The 23,901-nt window shown below is 38.6% G+C and overlaps 2 protein-coding genes across 2 annotated transcripts; both read right to left on the reverse strand.

Moving 5' to 3' along the window:
- Positions 1-198: 198 nt before the first annotated feature.
- il17rc (interleukin 17 receptor C) lies at positions 199-10,360 on the reverse strand. The gene is made up of 15 exons (XM_059329271.1): positions 10,247-10,360; positions 8,460-8,794; positions 7,897-8,137; positions 5,495-5,598; positions 5,253-5,364; positions 5,123-5,164; positions 4,903-5,021; positions 3,749-3,805; positions 3,598-3,658; positions 3,280-3,497; positions 2,786-2,839; positions 2,639-2,690; positions 2,436-2,531; positions 2,019-2,057; positions 199-1,912 (listed from the first exon to the last, which is right to left on the reverse strand). Exons 2-15 carry the CDS (start codon positions 8,565-8,567, stop codon positions 1,302-1,304), a joined length of 1,914 nt encoding a protein of 637 aa, XP_059185254.1. The 5' UTR covers positions 8,568-8,794; positions 10,247-10,360; the 3' UTR covers positions 199-1,301.
- Positions 10,361-12,373: 2,013 nt separating this feature from the next.
- LOC131968407 (inter-alpha-trypsin inhibitor heavy chain H3-like) lies at positions 12,374-23,224 on the reverse strand. Its single transcript, XM_059329264.1, has 20 exons — positions 23,087-23,224; positions 21,448-21,608; positions 21,238-21,342; positions 20,485-20,647; positions 20,279-20,389; positions 19,774-19,902; positions 19,517-19,633; positions 17,586-17,754; positions 17,383-17,493; positions 17,016-17,197; positions 16,727-16,906; positions 16,514-16,635; positions 14,774-15,414; positions 14,016-14,075; positions 13,825-13,887; positions 13,550-13,657; positions 13,280-13,448; positions 12,938-13,086; positions 12,703-12,787; positions 12,374-12,600 (listed from the first exon to the last, which is right to left on the reverse strand). The coding sequence occupies exons 1-20, from the start codon at positions 23,156-23,158 to the stop codon at positions 12,486-12,488; spliced, it is 3,012 nt and encodes a 1,003-aa protein (XP_059185247.1). The 5' UTR covers positions 23,159-23,224; the 3' UTR covers positions 12,374-12,485.
- Positions 23,225-23,901: the final 677 nt, after the last annotated feature.

Raw genomic sequence — 23,901 nt, forward strand, 5'->3', positions numbered from 1 at the left:
CACTTCTTTGTGTTTGATTTATAAATATATAGCACACATCCCGAGCGGGCGGAGCATAGACTACCGTGACAGCACCGCCCCTTCAAGATGTAATGAAACACGTTAACAAGCGCTTCTCTCTTGCCGTTAACTGACACTGCTTCGAACCAATAAGATCTACCGCTCTTAGCCAGCGCTGGCCAATCACAATCCAGGATCCGCCATGTACAAAAATAACCACATTTATTTATAGACAGGTGTTGACAGAGCTACAGTACATGAATATGAATATGAATATGAATATAAGTCTGTAAGATTTGGGGGGTAAACATTTTGAAGATTTAAGTGAAACTAGCCCTTATAATGGGAAGCAGGATATACAGTCTGTCTTACACTGGCAAAAATAATGTGTATTTTGTTTTACATTTGTATATTGTTTGTTAATATATAAGGCATGTTCAAATGCTGAAAAGGCAATTTATGATAAAAAATATATACTGATGCCTAAAGGAGAAGTCAGGTCATATTAAATAGCTTTCTTATGCTCTGAAATCCAGTAAAAAGACTAAAACAGACAATATTTTAACCCCAAAACAAATCCATGTAATCAAAGCCTGATATAACTTATTCCTCTGTGCCATAAGAAAATGTTATTATGTATAAACCATTAAAAACAGGTTTTTGCACTTTGTGATGTATACCTTCATAACAATGAACAGTTTAAGGCAGTCCCACAAATGCTGTCCTGTTCACTATAATAGTTCCCAACAAATACAAATTTGTACTCGTACTTGATTCATTTTAGTAACTTCTGTAAAAAACTGTAGTGTCCAGCGGTTTGTTGAGTAGAAATTCATCTTTGGTAATAAACAAGTTTGGGGCTTAAAACTAAAGACCGGGAAGTCGAAAAGTATTCAGAGACGAACTAATATTATAGATCAGAGGTCTTCAAAGTGACATGGTTTTACTGTTTTTCACAACTTTCCAACTGTTAGAAACTAACAAATGCCCAAGAAGAGAACTTTTTAATACATATGGTATAGTCTGAGGTTATGTGAAACAGCAATATAAGGTTATGTTGGTTGAATTACTGAGTGCTTATGGGATCAAATAACGTAATATTGATCGGTGTATGAATATTGAGCAAAAATAAGCAAGCAAACAAAGCTTTGTCTAAGAGGAGGTCCAAAGTCTCCGACTCCTTCTGTAGACCATCACCAGTCGGCCTTTTATAATGTTTATCTCATCCACAAATTGGATGAACATGTCCTTCATGTGGAGCAGCAAAAATGTGCTAAGCTAATTTATGTGTGCTTTGATGGCTAAACTCCAACATATTTACAGTCCTTTGCCTTCTGCTGGTCTGGCCCCTCTTTAGTCTTTTCTCTCCATCCATTTGAGGTCCTCCACTTCCACCCTGTCCATGTCCTCCTGCCTGTCCCTCCCACAGCGAGCTCCGAAAAGAGAGCCTGGTTCTGAGAGGGGAGCTGGAACAGGCGCAGCCCCTGAAGCAGCTCTGGGAGACTCCTGTCACTGCTTGGATTGGAGTCAAATTTCACCAGAAGAAAACGTTCTCCTGCTCTGCCCAGCTGCTTGTCCGCTTGGATGAGAAACAGGGAGGCCGTGAACACATCAGAGTACGGAGAACTTGTCCTGATAACCTCTCTGTCCACACAGGTCCACTCCTCTGCTCTCTCCAAGGCTCTTTTCGTCAAGACGAGCACAACTCGTCCTCCCAGGCGGTTCAGCTCCAGCAGCTGGGAGTGCAGCCACGGCACAGGCCCCAGAGTGCACTGTTCCTTCCTGCTCCACTGGTCCACAGACACACTGAAGCCCTGGTTACAGAGCTGGGAGCCTAGATGACACACCGCCTTCGAAATACCATCATCCACATCTGGGGGGCTCAGCAACACCACATGACCCTTTCTGTCGACTTCAGAGAGGAAATACAAGAGAATAAATGTCAGAGATATGTTCTTTCACTACATTATTTCTTTTTTTCTTTGCTACAAGTAGAGGTATTACAAGAAAATACTCACTCTTTACAAATCCACCATGATGACAACTCCACACCCACTCTACAAAAGTCAGATAATTAAGAGTAAATATACCAGAGGGCTTAACAGAAATACACTGCAGGGATATTTATCATTTCAGTGCCACAAATAATTAATACAATGTATGCATGAGCAGAGCAGATTTTATGAACAATTCCCAGATCTAGGAAACACAATTTGGTCTCTGAGCCAAATGAAAGGAGCCTTTGTGGGAAGTGCCTGAGGAAAATCAGTTGAACAATGCATATTTCATCATGGGTTGGTTGCAGGTAAAGAGCAGAGAAATTAGACACAGCTCTGTCTTCTTCATGTACGGTATGTTTGCAGAGGCATTCTTACTGAGTCAGCATGCTTAATGCAAAAAAAAAAAAAAAAGAGAACAATGAAAATAAAACTCACTCTTGACAAAGTCACGAAGGAGATAATATATGAGCACAGCCAAGCAGAGCAGCAGTACGACACCAACAACCAGGAGACTCCAGCGCCCCCTGTCAGCTGCAAGTAGCACAAAACAAAACCCTGTTTAGAAAAAGCTCAAGAAACTGATATTGTATTTCAGCAAAATGTGTCATTTCTGTCATTATAAACTGCGTCAGACTCACTGTCTTCAGGACAGAATGGACCCAGCTCACGTTGCATTCCCTTTACTTTCACCTGCACAAAAGACATAAACATAACATAACATAAATGAGTTATTCAACATTAGTAGCTAAGTGCACGATTATTAAGGAGAGTTTTAAATACTTTACCATCACACATGGAGAGCGCTGAAGATTGATGTTTTCAAACACACCTTTTTTCTCCTGAAAAAGACACAAATATACATCTTGGGTCAGTCATTACAAGCTCATACTGTGAAGCCAGGCCTATGGCAAAGATACCAAATATGTCGGTTTGAAATTTATGGAAAATGTGTACAACATATTGCACAAGACATTGAAAATATTTCTGGAATATTATAAAATAATATTTTGGATTTTGAAAAGTGCTTTATAAATAAATCAAATAGACTGTATTTCTCTCCTCTTTCGGTTTGTTGTTCTGTTCTTTTTTTTGTCATGCAATAAATAAATAAATAAATAAATAGATAGATAAATAAATATTGCTATTTATGAATTTAAATTCATTTGTTAATTTTTATTTTAAATTTAATACATTTTTTTCTTTATCACATGGAACCTGTCAAACATGGTGGAATAAGATGATTTTTCTTGATTTTTTTTTTATTATTCAAGTTTCTTACCCACTGCCATTTGCTGTTTTGTTTCCATGTGCCATTTGCCAGCTGTTGCTTAAAGCCGACCATCTCCCGGCAGCTGAGCTCTTTGTAGCAGGGCCACACTTCCCCCTCCAGCCTGCAGGGAGCAGACAGGCTCCATGACAGCATTGGGCGGTAGTTGTTCATTTGACCCTGGCGTACAGACACTGACACATTCTGCCATACGTTCGTTTGCAGGGAATCTAGAATAGACACACAGAAAACATCAGCAGACAGATGTTAAACTGCTCACCTTTCACCTTGTACAGTGAGAGAAAGTAAAAAAAAGAAAAGACTTCTCACCTGATTTAGTGAAAGGACAGCTTAGGGAGCGCCTAGACCTCTGACCATCCTCATCCCATACCTGAAACACACATCAGACATACAGGTCTGTGAAGAGAACACACTACTGATGTGGTGGCCATAAATAATCATGATGTTTAATTGATGTTACCATGAGACACATGCAGGGGGTCACAGAATGCAGTGGGATGGTCGTCCTGTTCCAACTCTAAAACATTTAACACATCGTGGCTTTAATGAGAGAAATCATTCGTGAAATTACAGGAAAATTTACTCAATTACTGTAGTTACTTTATTCTACTTGACTTCCATTTTGTTCCAGACAGAAAATACAGTTTATTCAAAAACTTTAAGTCTGTTTTAACATTCACTGCCTCTATTTGATGATTATTTTTAATCATCTTATCACCTATCATATATATTAAAAATATATATTTTTTTATTTTATATTTTAATATATATGATAGGAAGTTGAATATACTTGGATTTTGGACTGCTGATTGTACAAAATAAAACTATTAAAATATGTCAAATTGGGTGTTTTGTTTTAGGATTTTTCTTTTTTTTGACATTTTATCAACAAACAATTAACTGAGAAAATAATCAGCTGATTGACAATGGACATTATCATCAGTTTAACCTGTTACCCTGCAAATACATCATTTTAAATATAAAACATGATCATCTGATCAAACACAATGAATTGTTGTATTCAACTACCCAACAGTATACAAAGCAGGTCAAACTGGAACTTGCACGAACTCCAACATCAAATCCTGCTTATATTTTAATGCATGAGTAACAATAATGCATTAAGCACATGTATACATGTTAAGTGGCCATTCTGTATATTGAATACTTTTACTTTTTATACTTTAGGTACATAATCCTCATAATATGCTTTGTACTTTCAGTTACAGGGACAGTTCACCCTAAAATCATGCATATTTATTCTATACCTGCAGTGCTTTTTATCAGTCTAAATTGTTTGATGTGAGTTACTGAGTGTTAGAGATATCGTCATAGTGATGTCTGAGATGATATGGTATCTCTATGACCGACATCTGCAACACTCTGCAACTCGCACTAAAACAATCTAGATTATAAATAGCACTAAGAGAAAAAAAACAAAGATCGAGCCGAACCGTCCATTTAAGTGATATTTTGCATGCATTGCTCCTTTTTAAAGTTTTTTTTAAAGTAAACTTTTAAAGGATCTTTCTTTGACAAACAAATAACAACAACAAAATAAAAATATTGAACTGTAACTTTCACCAAAATAAGTCACAGATATACAACGCTGACCTGACATTTTCCATTCTGCTCATACTGGACGCACACAGAGGTTAGGCTCTCATTTCTGCCGGCAAACTGCAGCTCCACCCGAGCCATCTCCAGGTTCATTACAGTTTTGAGTCTGGGCACTGAAAGGAGGAATACAAAAAACTGGTTAAATTCCCCAAAGACAAACACAGAAACAATACAGCACACTGAAAGCACATGTATTATGTAAGGGATTATTTACCATGGCACTCCTCTACACGGTCCCGAAGCTCCTGGGAGCACACTGAGGACAGATAATACAGCAGGTGTCAACATTGGCAGCAGCCACGTATGAGTTCAACAGATGCTGTAGTTGAAAGACCAAACTTTACCTTTTTCTAGAGAAGGAACGTCAACTTTACGACTTAGATGTGATTGAGAAGGATAAACCATCACAGTACTGCTAAAGGAAACCCCTACCAGCTCAGTGATCACCAAGGAAAACTATGGAGGTCACACACACACACACACACACACACACACACATACAGACAAGGTAACTTGCAGTGAGAATACAATCCATTCCTTATTGACAGCATTGACTTTAAATGCCAGTGCAGGGAGTTTACCTTACCTTTGCCTGGTTTCGCTGAGTAACAGCTGCATGATTCACTGTAAACTCCACCGTCTTGCATGAGGGCATGAAAGCTGCTGCACTGTAACACATTGTCACAGACGCTGTTGCAACAGAGACAAGGTGGGGCTCAGAATTCAATGAAACAGTAAGTAACCTGAGCTTTAGGAGCAGCAATTAAAACCCACGCTGAAATGACCATACCAGGGGTTTTTTGTACATGTTTTAACCTGTTAACTGAGTGTACCTGAACTACTACACATATGTCTATGTATTGTAATGCTAATCAATTGTTCAAAGCATACAAGGTTTTTATCGTCACTGGTCTTGATTTAGATTCAAGTTAGTCACAGTTAAGCCAGTTAATAATTTGTCCAGGTTGCTTGAATAATAATGAAAATAAGGTTAAGGATTGATCTTTTGTCTTTTGTCCATGACATGAGAGGAGCACCACAACCATTTACACAAATACGTCAAACTACCATATATTGTTTCACATTAACCTTGTCACTACTGGCATGTTTGCTCACTGTATCTTCCAGTAATGATTGCCTAACATGCCCCGCAGCAGCTGATTGGAAATCTTGGATGTTGTTCAAGTTAGATTCCACTATCAATCATTATGTGCCGATAATGCAACTATGACAGAATGTTAATGAAAAGTAAAGTGTTTACAAAAAAGCAAGCAAGTGAAAGCAAGCAAGTTGAAAGTATCTGCATGTTGATTTACGTCAATGAAATAAAACTAATAGCTATTTAAAACTCGTGTTATACTTAGTAGTGATAGAAAAGGCCAATTAATGGATTGGTTAACCAGGCTGTTCTTGTCAACTGCTCCAAGTTATGCCTATGATAAGTAATGCACTCTGATTTATAGATAGCCCATGTGATTGTGAGCCAGCAGGTGCAGCTTATAACGGCCCATATTCAAATTTGTTGTAACACAGCGACCTCTAGTGGCCTTAGTTATTATGACAGGGCGGGAGAAAGTCAGGATATGAGATATGAGATAACGCTGTAAAAAGATAGAAAAGGATGTTTAGGTCAGGCAGGAGGGGTGCTAGATGTTTGTTTTTTTTAATTTAAATTTAAATTTTAAGTTAATGTACATAGATGCATGTCATCCAACATCACCTATGTCACCTATGTAACTGCATCCAGTAATTATTTCCACATGTAAAGTATGTCTATGTATTGTAATGCTAATCAATTGTTCAAAGCATACAAGGTTTTTATCGTCACTGGTCTTGATTTAGATTCAAGTTAGTCACAGTTAAGCCAGTTAATAATTTGTCCAGGTTGCTTGAATAATAATGAAAATAAGGTTAAGGATTGATCTTTTGTCTTTTGTCCATGACATGAGAGGAGCACCACAACCATTTACACAAATACGTCAAACTACCATATATTGTTTCACATTAACCTTGTCACTACTGGCATGTTTGCTCACTGTATCTTCCAGTAATGATTGCCTAACATGCCCCGCAGCAGCTGATTGGAAATCTTGGATGTTGTTCAAGTTAGATTCCACTATCAATCATTATGTGCCGATAATGCAACTATGACAGAATGTTAATGAAAAGTAAAGTGTTTACAAAAAAGCAAGCAAGTGAAAGCAAGCAAGTTGAAAGCATCTGCATGTTGATTTACGTCACTGAAATAAAACTAATAGCTATTTAAAACTCGTGTTATACTTAGTAGTGATAGAAAAGGCCAATTAATGGATTGGTTAACCAGGCTGTTCTTGTCAACTGCTCCAAGTTATGCCTATGATAAGTAATGCACTCTGATTTATAGATAGCCCATGTGATTGTGAGCCAGCAGGTGCAGCTTATAACGGCCCATATTCAAATTTGTTGTAACACAGCGACCTCTAGTGGCCTTAGTTATTATGACAGGGCGGGAGAAAGTCAGGATATGAGATATGAGATAACGCTGTAAAAAGATAGAAAAGGATGTTTAGGTCAGGCAGGAGGGGTGCTAGATGTTTGTTTTTTTTAATTTAAATTTAAATTTTAAGTTAATGTACATAGATGCATGTCATCCAACATCACCTATGTCACCTATGTAACTGCATCCAGTAATTATTTCCACATGTAAAGTATGGTAAAAGTTATATTTATCAAAATCCTGGTCTTATTTCCTTAACTTAACCAAGTAGTTTAGGTGCCTAAACTTAATTAAGTGGTTCAGTTTCCCAACATTAAAACTTCAATCGTGCAACCACTTCACAACGTTAAATAAAAAACGTCATATAACGCACATTATCATACCCATGCTCAAGTTCTCATACCCATCCATGAGAATATGGAAGGTTAGCGGATATAAAACATACAAAACAAATGGTATGGTCCTTTAATAATGTAATGACATGAAAGGCTTCACTAAGCCTTAGTTTATACCTTTTGGATTGCTCTCTGTCTCGTTGCTATAATCCTCTTCACTATGACCAGAGTGGCCTCCATCCTCTTCGTCTTTATCCGGGTGGATGATGATCTCTGTATCTATCACCAGGCATAATGTACATGACGCCCTGTCCCTGCAGCACAGCTTGAAATACGGAGTGATGTTTTTGACATCGACCACATTATTCTCTGGTCCAATAAGAGACATATCATCTTCCATGGTGCAGTCAGAGAGGGGCTAAAAGAAGGCAAAGATTGAAATGTTTAAATGTTGTTTTCACTGTAAACAATTGCTCTTCAAAGGGTTATATTGTGCTGAATGTACATACAACAGCCCTATATTTGTGACAAGCTGGCAGATGGTTATATCCTCGTGTTGTCTTAATTAAATGTTTGAGGATAAAACACTTTATCAGTGAAAAGGGAAATTGAAATGTCAGAGCAGGCTTCACCGATACTAAAGGAAATTAAAGGTGTAATATGTCAACAAAAACTGTATGTACTATACTGCAGCACAGGAAACATGCCTCAGCGTATCCTAGCAGTGTCCTGTGCAATACCTGTGAGCAGATGACCTCATCGCTGCCATATCCAGAAATCTCCAAACACCAGGCTGACGTGTGTAGAGTCAGTAAAACGCACCAAATGGACCATGCAGGAAGAAACATTTTAGCCGAAGACTCTCCAAAAGATTTGAGTCCTACTGAATTTATCTCCAAATGTTTTTCCACCACAATGACATGATGGCCTTGTTAAGGAAGTCCAGTGTCTTCTTCCTCATCACAACTGGAAGCTAGGAGATCAACTTGGTGATAGACTGGAAACAAAGGAAGTGAACCGAGACAAACTGCAAGGGCACGGCTGGTTGATGATAACTTTATCCCTTGGTCATGGCCTGAGGAAGAAGACAAACATACATGAATGCAGATACGGACAGTTTTTTCTTCAACAAACTGGTGTATGACCAGTGGTGGAAGAAGTATTTACATAACTGGCTTCAGCATAAAAACGAATACCACGCAGTGAAAATACTTGTTCAAGTAAAAGTCCTGCATCTAGAACTAGTATGTCAGAATTAGTGTTATAGTATTATTCGGCAGGAAAATGTTCCCTGGCAGTTTTACTTACATATATGATGTTTTTAGATTCAAATTACTGCTGCATTAATGTGTTAAGTTGCTGTAGACTCTCTTTCACTGCTCAAAACTCATCTGTTTAAACTGGCATTTTGTACCTTAAAATCACATACTACATCCCCATTCTGTTCACTAAGTTGTTCAATTATTATTGTTATTTATTAGTTGTTTTTTGTAAATTTGACTCTGACACTGTACGGTGACCTTGAGAAGAAATTTATTATTATTATTAGATGTTTAAAGTTGTGCTAATTTCTAATTCTTTATATACTGTTGGGGAGTTTAATCTACAGCAATGCATCATATGCTATAAGATCACCATGTGTCTGTAGCGCCACTGTCCTGTAAGAACCACATTTGTCTAAAAGGTAAACTTTTTATGAGCCCAGAAACTGACCTGTTTACAGCTTTGTGACGATGCCGTATGAGAACTTCATTCTTCAGGTTAGATAAGATTAGATAACTTTCCACTATACTGTCATTAGTACATGCACCAGGACAACAACATGCATATACCAAAAAGGTGTATATATATATATATATATATATATATATATATATATATATATATATATATATATATATATATATATGATTAATGCAGTATGAACACTATTGACAAGTATGAACATACTAAAGTAAGTTATATACAGAGTGGACATGAGCAGATATGTACAGTACAGACAGTGTAATAATATGAGTACTATGGGTGAGGTATGTGCAGTGTAAAAATAAGAGTACCATGTGTGGGATATATACAGTCCCAATTAGTAAAGAGAGTAGTGCATATATCCAGAGTGGAGGCACAAGCATTCTGAATCACCACATCTGGAGATAAATGGTTTTAACAGGACAGGAAGTACAATAACTTTAGTAACTAAAGCTGTCAGACAAATGTACTCAAGTAAAATGTATAATGGTTTCCTCTGAGATGTGGTGAAGTGGAAGTATAAAACAGTATGAACTGAAAAAACGAAAGTACAGTCTCAAACAGTACTGTTTACGGTACTTGAATTACTGTGCGTACAACTAACTTGATTTGTCAAGATCACTAATCCCTTGAGAGACTTAATAACTACTGAAAACTGGATAGTCGCTCAACAAAACGCCTTTAAGCATTAGATAAGAAAAGACAAGACAAGACTATGACGACAGAAATTATGTAGAATTACACCGATAATCTCATAGGAAATATAATAAAGGTTACTTACTCTGTTTACGTGAGTTCCTCTCTTCAGATAAGCTGTACACCTTGCCCAAGTTGTCTGGAAGTGTTTGAGTCATATGAGAACTGAGCCATATCGCACGTCACTGTCCTGACTGAGACGTCCCTCCTTCCCTCCCTCCCTCCTTCCCTCTCTCTCTCTCTCTCTCTCTCTCTCTCTCTCATAATGTTTTTCTCTCTCTGATTAAGGTCTCAGCTCAGTCACTCACCAAATCAAAATGCATCTAATCCTGGAACTTCCTGCTCTCAATTCCTCATTACAGTGTAACCAGCATGACCAAGATCGGTCAAAGTCCATAACTTTTCTTTTTTTTTTCACATCACAACAAGTCTTCCCCTTATACACTTGGTTAAAGTAGCTTTAAACACAGAACTGCATTCAGTTAACACTTCATAGCTGGTTTGTGGGCAACAATTTCTGCCATGTTATTGGTCTTGTTACTGTAATCTGGCAAAGATCCTCCCCCCTTTGCAGTTCTCAGTAAACTTTGCCTTGATAAACAAGTTTATCACCTCCGCTCATAAGAATCCACATACCTTTGAACTGCAGTAAACTGGGAGCAGCTCAACTGGTTTCACCACATAATATTGAGCGAAACACAAAACCCCTGTCTGTCAATCCCTCTCTAGAAATGTGTTCAAACTATAGTTAAAACAACAAGTGGCTGTTGTGTACTTTGTAAATAAATGTGGGAGAGTTACTTTGAAATGTGTAGAGTTCATATTTACTTACAGTCAGCTCAGTATTAACTGCAAATGTTGCTTTAGGACACAGAACATTTTCCATTGTATTGGAAGGATTTATACTTTTACTATGTAATATGTCAGAGTGAAATATTTCACTCCACAACATTTAACTGATTGCTGTAGTTAGAGTTTCCAGATTAAGACATGATCCATTGCCTTTTTTCAAGCTCCCTGTAAATAAACAGTAAGTGCACCAACTATTCAAAGCAACTCTGCTGCTTACTGAACATGCAATGCAACACAACAAATTTACTACTAATGTTCTTTAATTTCATATAAGTTTTGTTCTCATTGACTTTTAAATTTATTGTCATGTCTTAAATGTTTACCATCTGAAACAATGTGTCTACGTGTGTGTGTGCGTGCATGTGTGTGTGTGTGTGTGTGTGTGTGTGTGTGTGGTCCTGGCGACACATACAGTCCCAGAAACTATCACAGAAGCAGCTTTTAAAACTTTGTCAGGTGTTCATATTTCCATCTATATGTCTGCTGACAGATTTATGGACATAGACCGTCTGAAACATGGATCTTGTATCAGTGTTGGTTGGACGGGTTTCTGAAGGACACAAGGGCAGCCCCCTGACACTCAAAGCTGCCATGCCCTTCATTTTCTATAACTTTAAGCCTTAATTTTAATTAAATAGGTAATTAATATAAAAATCCACCCCTCTTACAGTTGTTATGAACATGGAAATTAGAGGCCAAAACAGTTTTTTGTACCAGGCTGCATCCAAACATATTTACTTTTTCTGTAAAGTTTGACATTTTAACATGGGAATCTGTGGGAATTTACTTGCTTTTGGAATTGCTTAAAGTGGCCTTTCAAAAAACTGCAGTTTTTGGCACTTCCACACTGGCTTCCCCTTTCAGGCCCTAGAAGTTATCACTGTTACCACACATCTGTGTGCATGGCTTCTTTTTCCACAGCTGTGTAACAGGATGTATGACACTTTGCTTTTCCCTTTATCGGTGCCTTAGTTTACTTATTTACTTCACGTTGGCTACATTTGATTACAAATTTACATAATTATGGTAGAATTACCAGTGATTACCAGGTTTCTCAACTAAAACATAAACAGTAGTGTAACATCCAATTGCTTACACTTTCAGTTTTCATTGTGCAAATGGACTTATGCAGAGCTGTAAGTACATTTTGAGGCATCCTTTACCCACAGAGTACTAATATGCTGAACAGGAGCAGAGGCTATGTCATTTAGAGACTGTAGGATTTTAAGTCAAAACTGTGCCAGCAAGTTTTTAGAACCAGCTCATTATCAGTCTTTTTAGAGTGAAGTTTGAATTTTGAACAAGCTAATTTTTCAGGTAAACATTAATTACACAAGTTCATTCAAGACCAAGAAATATCTGGAATATTATTTATTTGTTAATGTTAGTAACAGGTCTTTCTTCCATGATGAATGACTATTTGACTAATTTTTTGAATGAAATCTTTGCAAGTTATTCAACATGGTTCCCAGTTAAAGTTGTGTAACGATGAAATCATCCAGGCGTCTCTGCAGGACAGACTCAGCTGGCATGAGCCAGCAGTCCAGTGTTGGAGGGGAGACGATACTGTAGTCAACAGCATTGGCCCTACAAAAAAGAGACATAAATAGTCAAATATCTTTGTGTATAATAGAGTTATAATAATAAAGCATTCTTAAACAGCTTTCTTATTTTATAACTAATATGTACCTGGTTACGTCAACCTCCTGGTCTTTGATCTTAAGTTTGATTGAGGGAGTTTGTTGCAGCTCCTCATAAACTGCTGGCTTCAGAGCTGGACACACAGAGGACAAACAATGAAGCAATGACACTGAAAAACACCTTTTAATGAATTATTTCGCCATTAACCACGGCTGCTGGATGTAAACACTGATTCAATACATTGTCCTCCTTAAATAGAAATAATTCCAGCTTTTTCACCCACCTAAAATTCCTGTGACGTTCCCTTCCAGTGGCTGCTCTCTTAAAACCGGCCAGAGGAATTTTTCTCCATCCTTCACATGAATTAAGATGACCACGCGTGTGTCTCCAACTGCAACATCTATTTCCTTGTCCCGCTTTATCACGGCCAAACTAGAAAAATATATGCATCGTCTTAACTTTCTTTTGAATAGTTTGTACTTACTTACAGGAAAATCTTAGTCACTTAAATTAATATACAGACAACAGTAAATTAGCTTAGCTCAGCATAAAGAATGGAAACAGTGTAACAGGAAGTGGTGGGCCTGACTATTTCTTGGTTGGGAACATCACAATGCAATGTCACCTTCCAGCTGTGAAGACATCCTGTCCACTGCGGCGTGTCAGCATCTGTCCGTCTCGTACAATGATTTCATTGGTGTCCACCTCAACATGCAGGTCAGTGTTTAAGTGGATGACAATCTTTTTGAAGCCTCCATTCATGACTGAATCAAGCTCACCATTCACAGACAGCTCTGATACAAAAGACAACAGATTTGGTAGGGGTTTGGGTTTGACAAGGCTGTTCGAGGAATTTAAGGAAAATTGTGATGGCGCAAAGAGGAACATCACTGACCCCTGGTGGGATGATGAAGTAGTTTAAGGCGAACATCTCCAGCGACGTCGAAGCACAGTGGAAGAGTCAGATTCTCAGATTTTAGCAAAAACCTGTGGGAGAGAGGAGCTGGAGAGGAACACAGAGACATATACATGTGGTGTTGATCATCAACATGGCATTTGAGATTTACATGTTCAAGGTAAAAGCAGGCCTGTACTTGTTTGGCATTGACAGAAAGTATTAAAGACTATCATGAAAATAATAATATATGCATAATACATTAAATACTCTACCTTTAGCTGTTCTGTCTGGGACAATGGTGGGATGCACTTTCATTGAGGTATCAACGTGAGGAGCTTCAAAACAAAGCAGTTAATACACACATTATTTTAATCTTTACCAGTCATCTACACAACTATTTCTTACAGAAAGGGTTTGATTTTAAATCACTAACAGCATGAATTACATCCATATGATACACTACCATGAGATGGTGTGACTGGCCGAAAGGGAAGTATTCCAGGCATCAAATAATTTTTGAAATCTGTAAACAAATGAAAACAAAGCTGGTTATACAAATATATATTCCAAAGCAGTGGAGGATATTTCTAGATATTGTAATTATTGACACCCATATTCTGACACCTAACCTCAGCTCCAAAACAAACCCACTAAATACATGTGTTATGATGCAAATGCAGAAAAATGATATTCATTGGATCAAGAACACCTGGAGAACATTGACGTTTGAGAATTAACATCTGTATTTATCTTGCATTTGTATTTTCTTTAAAAAAATAACAACATACATATAACGTACATATTTGTAATTGAAACTATTCAATATCAAGTAAATGATCCCATATAGTACAACATTAAAGCATTATGGGCATAGAGAATGTATTAATGTGTCTTATCGTCTCTAGTCAAGAGCCTGAGATACTTTACCTGAGGAAGAATGAAACAGCATACATGTCCCGTTTTAAAACTGCAACTATGTTTGTTTTTTAAGAGTTATTAGCAAAGAACTTATTTTGTCATTTGGGGTTTTCAAAAGTGTTGTTGATAAGAACCACCTTATTGACACTTCTTCTAAGAAGAATCATGAGGTGAATATTACACTGTTACAGTTGTAGCATAAATGCAGCTGTGGAATAAACCATGCTTTTGTTTTCAGGAAATATAAAACCTGAGACACTGCAGCAACATGCACTGTAACCACCTAACTACCCAGACACTCACACATTTGTGTTGTTACGAATACAGGTGATGTGTCTTGAACTCCAGGACTATTCCTTATGGACGCATCAGAGTTCTGCCGTGAGAAACCTCCTCCACCTCCTCCACCTCCTCCAAACCCTCCAGATCGCATGGGTGGACTGTGCGCTACATGTGGATGTACCCATGTTCCACCTGACATGGGTGGACTGTGCGCTACAGGTGGATGTACCCATGTTCCACCTGACATGGGTGGACTGTGCGCTACAGGTGGATGTACCCATGTTCCACCTGACATGGGTGGACTGTGCGCTACAGGTGGATGTACCCATGTTCCACCTGACATGGGTGGACTGTGCGCTACAGGTGGATGTACCCATGTTCCACCTGACATGGGTGGACTGTGCGCTACAGGTGGATGTTTTGCCCAAGGGCCACCTGACATGGGTGGCCTGTGCGCTACAAGATAGTGCTGTTTCCATGTTCCACCTGACAAGGGTGGACTGTGTGTTTCCCCTTCCTTGGGTTTATGGAGCACATCTGTCTTCTCCCCCGGAGGCTTGGTGACCACCATGGATGTGAGCGGGGTCACAAAGTTGTACTTCAGCGACAGCTCCAAGATCTCTTTCTTCACGTTCTCCTTCTCAGCTCCAGATAACAGCAGCCTGTGTTACAATGTGTGCAGTGGCGGAAAAGGTATTCAGATCCCTTACTTAAGTAAAATACAACACTGTAAAATTACTCCACTACAACTAAAAGTCCTGCTTCAAGACTTACTATTTAAGTACAGTTCAGTCAGGAATACTCTCGCCATAGATTTTAACCATTTATTGCAAGATGGTTCGTACAGTTGTATTTGGCGGTGTGGGTTCTGCTCTAGAAGCTATCAGGCAGTATCTGTGCAGCATGCAACAGATTCTGCCTGAGAGTGCAACATTCAATCCCCCCGGGACATGCAGAGCAGAACCTGAATATGCTATATGCAATAGTACTGACACTTGCAGACATTACAACATTGCAAATAATTCATCCTAAAAATGCTCTTACTCTGGCTTGTACGGGTGGTGCTTGGGGTGGTGGAGGGAGGTTTAACGCAGCAGTGTGTGCAGCAGAGTGATGCAATGCAGGAGGAATGAGAGGCAGAACAGTTTAAATGGACCGCCTAGTTGTGTGTGTGTGATAGTGATTGGTTGGGCTTGGCGCGGTTGTCAGACCAGCTGACAGCCAAGCAGGCGTGACTACCGTATTCCGCCTGAACTAACGCAGAGCTTAATTACTTGAGTGAATGTACTTAGTTACTTTCCACCACTGAATATGTGCACATATGTTTCAAACGTGAGTTGAATAACTGAGGGAATGTCGCCACCGACATCCATCTTATTATAGTCAACAGTAGTAGGCTAAATTTTGGACCTTGAACGGTCAATAGCTTGCTAGAAAATCAAACAACAATTGGAAATTGTGAAATACTCAATATCCTTCTCTGAATATTTTATTTATATTTAAATTTTATTTTTATAGCATTTAATTGACTTAATTAACTGATTGAGTAGAAATATGAGATTTGCAGCCACTCAAAAAAGAATTCTTTACAAATCTTTGGAGGTAGTGGTTGTAGTCTTTTTTTGTAGTTTTGTAGTTTTGTAGTTTGTCTTGTTTGGAGTGTGGAACTGAGCAGTATCAGCTGGAAGTTGCTATCAGAGCATGCGGCAGCACGGAAAGATGCTTGTTCAAAGGAAAAGAGTTGGTCAACACCACACTTACTCTTTCTCCAGAAGCTGTTTGACTGTGAGGTAGGCCCAGACCCTCTGGATGTGGCTGTTGGAAACTGTTCTAGTGGACTCCACAGTGGTGTTAGTTTCAGAAAAGGTCACCTTTCTACTCCTCTGTCATAGTCAAAATTAATTATCATGTCAGTATAATTTCACCAACCTTTCAGAGGATGATGGATGCTGTGCAGTGCTGAGTGATCCTTACTGAAATGGCCACAACTTGTGGAGTAAAGATTTCGATGTCATTGTCAGTGATCTGACCAGCCACCACGATCTCAGAGCCATTATAAAACTGGCTGAAGTTGGTCTGGGTTAGATTGGTCCCACCGTTATAGATCATTGTGACATCTATCAATAGAGGAGTGGCCACCTCTTCATAGAAACCCTGTTGACAGTCGGTATGTTTGTTTAATCTCTCCATAATCAATTTTATCTACGGAAATGTGGCAAATTGCATCACAAAGTATTTATATTGAAGCAAGTTTTTTGAAAACCTTCAGCTGTAAATCTGCGTCAGAGTCTTCATAAATCCGTCGGGCCACACCGTTGTTCTGCAGCGACATCTTCTCAAGGAACTCAAACTTGACATCAAAACCAAAACCAAGACAGTAGAGTGGGAATTTATCTGCAATGGCCTGCCTGACATTTGAGTGGATTACTTCGACATTTGTCACCCCTGTAAAGACAATTACACTTAATTATAAACAATGTTGAAGTTTATCTTATTTAAAAGTCCATGATCATCAAAATCCAAAATTTCTGGGTTCTAGCTTGTTAATAGGAGACAGTATGAAGAAAAAGTTCTTCGCTTTAAAATGACTCTGTTATTCTGGATTTTTTTGCTGTGTGTGTTATTGTTACCTGAGTTTGGGTCTCCATCGGTGAGAAGTATGAGGATGGACGCTGAACCTTCTCTGGGATGTGCATTCAGCATACGTGCTCCTTGCAACACTGCATCGTTTATGTTTGTGGCTGTATTAGGATGAAAAAGTATCATTACTGCCATTCTGCTGCAAATGTTTGCATCCCTTCATAAAAACCATATCCATTTTAAAAAACCTCACCTCCTAGAACTACGATATTCCGTGCAAATGTCTTGGCACTCTCAACGTTTTCCTTGTTGGCCTGAACAAGTTCTCGTTTCCAGTGATAAATGTTGCCATCAAAAGTGATAAGACCAAAGTGGTCCTCCTCTGCTAGGTCGTTCAAGATGTGGAGTAATGCTACTCGGGTCTGGGCAAAAACATCATTCACACATTAGAACTTTTATTAAAGTAAGAAACCATGAAATAATATGTTTCATGTGTGTTAAATTAAATTATGTACCAGCCTGCCGGTGGGCATGATGAACTTTTTGGGCCTTTATGAAACTAGAAAACCTAAGGAATCAAGTGGTAATATGTCATGTCTTGTTGGGAAGGGGGTTAAATAACACCCCCTTCCCAACAAGAAGTAGCAGGGAAGAAGTAGCACGGCCATTTTTGAAGGGGTCACTAAATCTCTGACCTCCATAAATCTGATTTAAAATAGGTTCAATAAATAAGTTTCCCCTTACAAACATATCTACTTTTTGATAATTCCATGCATTTTGTTGCAAAAAACATGCCATTTTTTCTCATACAATAAAAAATGTGTTATTTTCATCTATTGTATTTGAATATCTCGGCACACTGGTGTCCAGGAACAGTCTTGGATTACTAAACTTTAATCAATGGTGTTGATCTGATGTAGGCGGCTGTGGCTCAGTTGGGAGAGTCGGTTGGCCCCCAACCGAAGGGTTGGTGGTTCGATCCCTGACCATCGCAGCCTACATGTCGAAGTATCCTTGAGCAAGATACTGAACCCCAAATTGCTCCCGATGTGCTGTGTTCATCGGTGTGTGAATGAATTCCCAATGGTGGCAGGTGGGACCGTTTAGGGTAGCCTCTGCCACCAGTATGAATGTGTGTGTGAAAGGGTGAATGAGCGCAGTCTGTAGTGTAAAGCGCTTTGAGTGGTCGCAAAGCGACTAGAAAAGCGCTATATAAGTGCAGGTCCATTTACCATGATGTGTGTTTGTTAAGTATAATTGTTGTAATATTTTGTGTAGCCACATCATTTGAAGTTGTATGATTAATTTTGCCTTGCACAGACAATAAGTCATATATATGAACTCACTTCACTAATTTGCTCACACACTGGTTCACACACAATATACTTTCAATTGGCTTTTTAAGAACATACATTTCAAATCAGCATGGTCTTTTGTTATCCCAAGAACAAAAGGGCTCTGCCATTTTGATTTTCTTCTTTTTTATGTCCTCGGTCGGCCATTTTGTACACACACAGACACACACACACACACACACACACACAATCTTTTCTTCCACATACCCATTGTGAATAGTCTTTTAGGTTAGTTATTGTGTATTTTACTTGCTTTGCTTTGTTTTTACAATAAATATATTTTTGGACTATGCATGCTGTCCCTTAGTGATATGTCAACCTCTGCTATGAAAAGAACTCCAAATTCCTCCAACCAATGCTAAATATGAATACGGTAATTTGATTATGATCATTAAGTTAATTATTAATCAGTGTTCCAAATTGATAGTTTAGTACCTTTATGAGTCTGATTTACCGTGATTTTTTCCCCTTTATAATAAAAGGGTTGGTGCCCCGAGGAACTTAAATTCATTTAAAGTATTAATTCTAATTTAGTCAATTTCTGATAGCAAGATTGATCTAAATAAGCTTAAATTCCTTACATATTTTGACTACTCGCATGAGGAATTTTGTATCTGTGTCTATATACACCACGTCTATGTGGCATCTACTGTTGACCTGCTATCTCCCCCTAAAGACACCCTGTCCCCCGCCCCAAACCCCTCTATAAAAGGGGACAGAATAGTAAGGGGTTATTTCATAAAGTTTTCTGTTTAGTGAACCACAGAGTAATTATCTGATGTCAACTAAAAAGCCTCCAGCACATCTGTCACAAACTCAAATACTGTACCTGTTCTATTTTTCTGCCGCGCATTGAGCCACTTCGATCAATAACGAAGACAACATTTTTTGGTATGCGGGCAAGACTAGACGGAGCAAAGTGATGAACGAAGTATCCATCTGATTTCTTGGGGGGAGGAAGAGGAAAGTTTGACTGGTTAGAAAAGTTTGTTGAAAACAGGGGAAGATAAAGCATGGTATTTTTAAAACAATGTTAAAAGACCATTTAAAGTCAACAATCTTCTAGGAAATTAAGTCATGCTGTACCTCGATTTCTCCCAGTGAGGTGTCCCTGTTGACATCATACACAATAACCAGATCTCCATTCATACCCTGCTCCCCACAGCTGTCACACGTTTTCTGTTGGTCCTCTGTCGGGTAGAAATACACCCACGCCTGGAAACAGGATGAATCAGGTTTCACACACTTTCTATTGACCAAGAAGTTGATGAATGGGTTTCATCAGTGAAAGACTTTCTCACTGTTGAATTTGATTAGATTCAACTTTATTGTCTTTTCACAGAGTTGAGCACTACTGATACAATTAAATGTCGTTTGACATCACACCAGAATGCAAAAACTGTTGAAAAAGTGCATATAGATATACCAAATAAAAAAAAGTATGAATAATACTTGGAGAGTTGCAGAATGATGCACAATAACACCGTATGTAGAATGTCCAGAGCAATTGCGATGCCAAACAGTTTGATATGAGTCAAATTAAGATACCAGTGGAGTTGAATACAGGATTTTGCATCACTGCATGCTGTACCTGTTTGTCGGCGTGTGTTTTGGTGATGGCATTAGCCAGGGCTTTGGTGCTCAGTCCTCCTTTAATCTCGATGAAATTGATGCCGGTTTTCTCGTTAATGTGCACATCAACCTGGCATTGACAATAAAATAAAACAAAATTTAATAGTTAGAAGCTCTGGCCGTGGGAGATGTTTTTACACCAACATGGTTTTTTGAAAGACACACCTTGAAGTCTTTGACAGGCTGCATGGGTCGAGCGTGGATTTGCAGCTCGTATTTTCCAAGCGTTCGCTTCAGCAGCTCCTCATATGTGAGTTCAAAGGTGACCTTTTTGTGAGCAGCCACAGTAACAGAGGTTTTGAATTCCTCCAGAGTCCTCCCTACAGAACTGCAACAGACACAATAATGATTGCATTAAAGCAGTGCTTTCCCCTTCTGGCTTGTCACCCCGTAAAATTAAACAATGCCTATTTAATGCTCAGTTATGACCCATCATCACAGGCGCTCCCCTACAGATATGTGATAGTGTCATCGGTCAGAAAGAACCTCTGACACCACCGCTCTTTCTCTCCAGCGTCTGCCCTGAGACAAATGGTCCTCAGAAGACAGGACACACATCTGAGGAAGACTTCAAAGATCTTCCCCCTCTCCTCTTTCTTTGTTTATGATGTTACGACTCTTTGTCTGTTATTAATGTGGTGTTTTGGCTCATTTAGGTAACCATCACACACACACACACACACACACACACACACACACACACATATGAGTGATGCCAACCTCTTCTATGAAAAGCATTACAATTTCCTTCAACTTGTACTTAATATTAATACAGTAATTTTGTTATAATTATGAAATAATTTAAGTAATACTGTTTGGCTACTTTATGAGACTGATTTTGTTGAAGATTCAGTAAAGTTTTAGTTTTACTGGTTTAGTAAAAGACTTGGCAATAAAGTGATCAATTGATCCATGTACCTGACCAGCCCAGCGCTTTCACCACGGGACACAGCCTCAGTGTACTGCTGCCGAGCGCTCTCTTTACCTTTCACAGCACCATCGTACACTTGACCTTCTATAAACCTGAAGAAGACAAAAGAAAAAGTATTTGTTTACATACAAACTCCTAAATAACCCATGATGTATTTTCCATGTATTTTATTATTACTATTATTATTTTTCACACACATTCTGAATTTACTGATGAAGGCGTTCTTGGGAATCCGGACTTGGAATTCTATTTCCTTTGACTCATTCATCCGATTGGCCACGCGGCTCTTTATGACAGTGGTTGCATAACGACTGGACACTGTGGAGTTGATGTGAAAGCTGTAGATGTCCCAGTCGTCCTGAGCAAATACAAGAAGAGCCACATTTCACAATTAAATAAATGGCTTGGTTAACCTTGTTGGCTGACAACCAGCTGACCAAAGATCAGAAAAACAATTGGTAGGTGGTATCAGTCACATTAAGTTGGTGAAACTGCAGAAACACCCCATTCCCCTTATTTTTCATCCCATATTTTGATTTTAAATGGCAGTAATCCCGAATACTTGTAACGTCAACGCAACCTCAAAAAGTCTTAACCCTAAGATGCAATAGCTCAAAAGTTAAGCGACACAATTGTAACTTTTGGCCCATTAACATGGTTATTACATGTTCATACGCACAATTAATAAAATATTTTTTGTCAAAACATTGCATTGTTTTCTTCCAATAGTTCCCTTGACTTGCCGCTTTAACATAACCCAAACCATATACCAAGTCTGAACCCCATTATTGAATGGCTGAATGTCATTTGATGTTGTTTCCTCAAGTCAAGTCAAAGTTTATTTATAGAGCACATTTAAAAACAACCTCAGTTGACCAAAGTGCTGTACAGTTATTAAAATACAATAAAAATCATACGCAAATATAGAAATTAAAAAAAGCAATGAAAACAATAAAATACTAAAAACAGTAAAACAATAAAATAGTAATACAAACTCAAAAACATCTAAAAACAGAGTTAAAAAGGGAAATAAAAGAATAATAAGTAAAAAAGGCAAGGATTCTTGCCTAGCTGGGACTGAACGGCAAGGAGAAGAGTCTGGACCGCGGTACGACCTGGAGCAGCTGGTTAGACAACCTAAGTGCTCTGGAAGTACTGTTGGGTTTTAAAAGCTCTGATAAATACGACGGTGCCAGACCATTTAAGCACTTAAAAACAATTAATAAAACCTTAAACTGGATCCTAAAATGTACAGGTAAAATGGGGGTAATGTGCTCATGCCATTTCTTTCCAGTCAGCAGGCGGGCGGCTGCATTTTGGACTACCTGTAAGTAGTGCACTGCTAACTGGTTGAGACCAACAAACAAAGAATTACAATAGTCTAGGCGTGATGAGATGAATGTATAAATTACTCTGATAAAGATAAGCCTTTACTTTTGAAGCTGAAAGAAGTTAGTTTTGACTGTGGAGCTTATCTGTTTATTAAACTTGAAGTCAGTGTCCAGAATAACACCAAGGTTCCTTGCAGAGGGATGACACAGAGATTTAAGGCTACCAATGGAGCTGTCATAGCCATCTAAAAGGTTTTGTTGGCCAAATAAAATAGTTATTCAACAACAGTAAGCCAAATACACACACCCGCACCCACACAAACCATATTGCAGCGAATAATATGAAACAACAATAAATTTGACGGTCAGCAGGTCACTAAACCTGGCAGACAGATACTCCAACCACTGTTTGTCTGTTCATTAATCAGCGGTAAGATACAGATAATTGAATTGATTCAATGTCCTTGTAGTGGGAAGCTCTTTCCTTTATGTTTTGTGATCTTACCTTGTTTGGTAGTGTGGTAGCCAAAGCCAGCAGCAGCCCAAAGAGGGTGATTCGCACCACAGCTCTCTCCATGATGGCTCCTACCAGAGTGCAACTGAGGCAGCTGAAACTGTGGTTTTAACTCAAACTGATAAGGACCGCATGTATGTGTACAGTTTTTTTAAAAGGGCAAACTCCCCTTCCCACTTTCCTCCTCTGCATTCTGCCGGGAATCACTCACATAACTTACAGATCAATCGTCATAGCATCATGTACAGTCTGCCCACTTTGCTAGGAATTTTCATGCAAACACAGAATACATTGATTTGAAAAGAGATATACAGAGATAATTTGGCTTTAGCTCAGTGCGGTTTGGAATTGGTTGGATTTTAGCGATTCTGATTCCAATTCCAATTTGGCAATAAAGAAAAGAGACACTAGAAGGCAAAGGTGCCCTTTATATCAACAGCTTGCGTTTCCCTGAATACACCTGAATGCACCCAGAAGTTCCCGTTGACACCCACATGCTTTACCATTTGTTGTTTACATGTGGTAACTCATGGGGAAGTCCTGACTAGGAATGGCCGTTTGGAAGAAACCTGCCAACTCAATTATTTAGAACGTTAACGATCAATGAATCGATTAATCGCTGAATGCATACATGGGCAAAATAAAAGATATATATACAGTACTATGTAGAAGCTTGTTTTGATGAATGACACTTTAATTTTGAAAGTACAAAAAAGACTTGATCCTGTCAATCATCAAACTAAATCAACTGAGATTATTCTGTAAATATAACGTCAAGGAGTTAAATGTTTTATGTTTTAGCCCCC

The sequence above is a fragment of the Centropristis striata genome, chromosome 3 (genome assembly GCF_030273125.1).
Source record: "Centropristis striata isolate RG_2023a ecotype Rhode Island chromosome 3, C.striata_1.0, whole genome shotgun sequence".
NCBI classification, from domain to species: Eukaryota; Metazoa; Chordata; class Actinopteri; order Perciformes; family Serranidae; genus Centropristis; species Centropristis striata.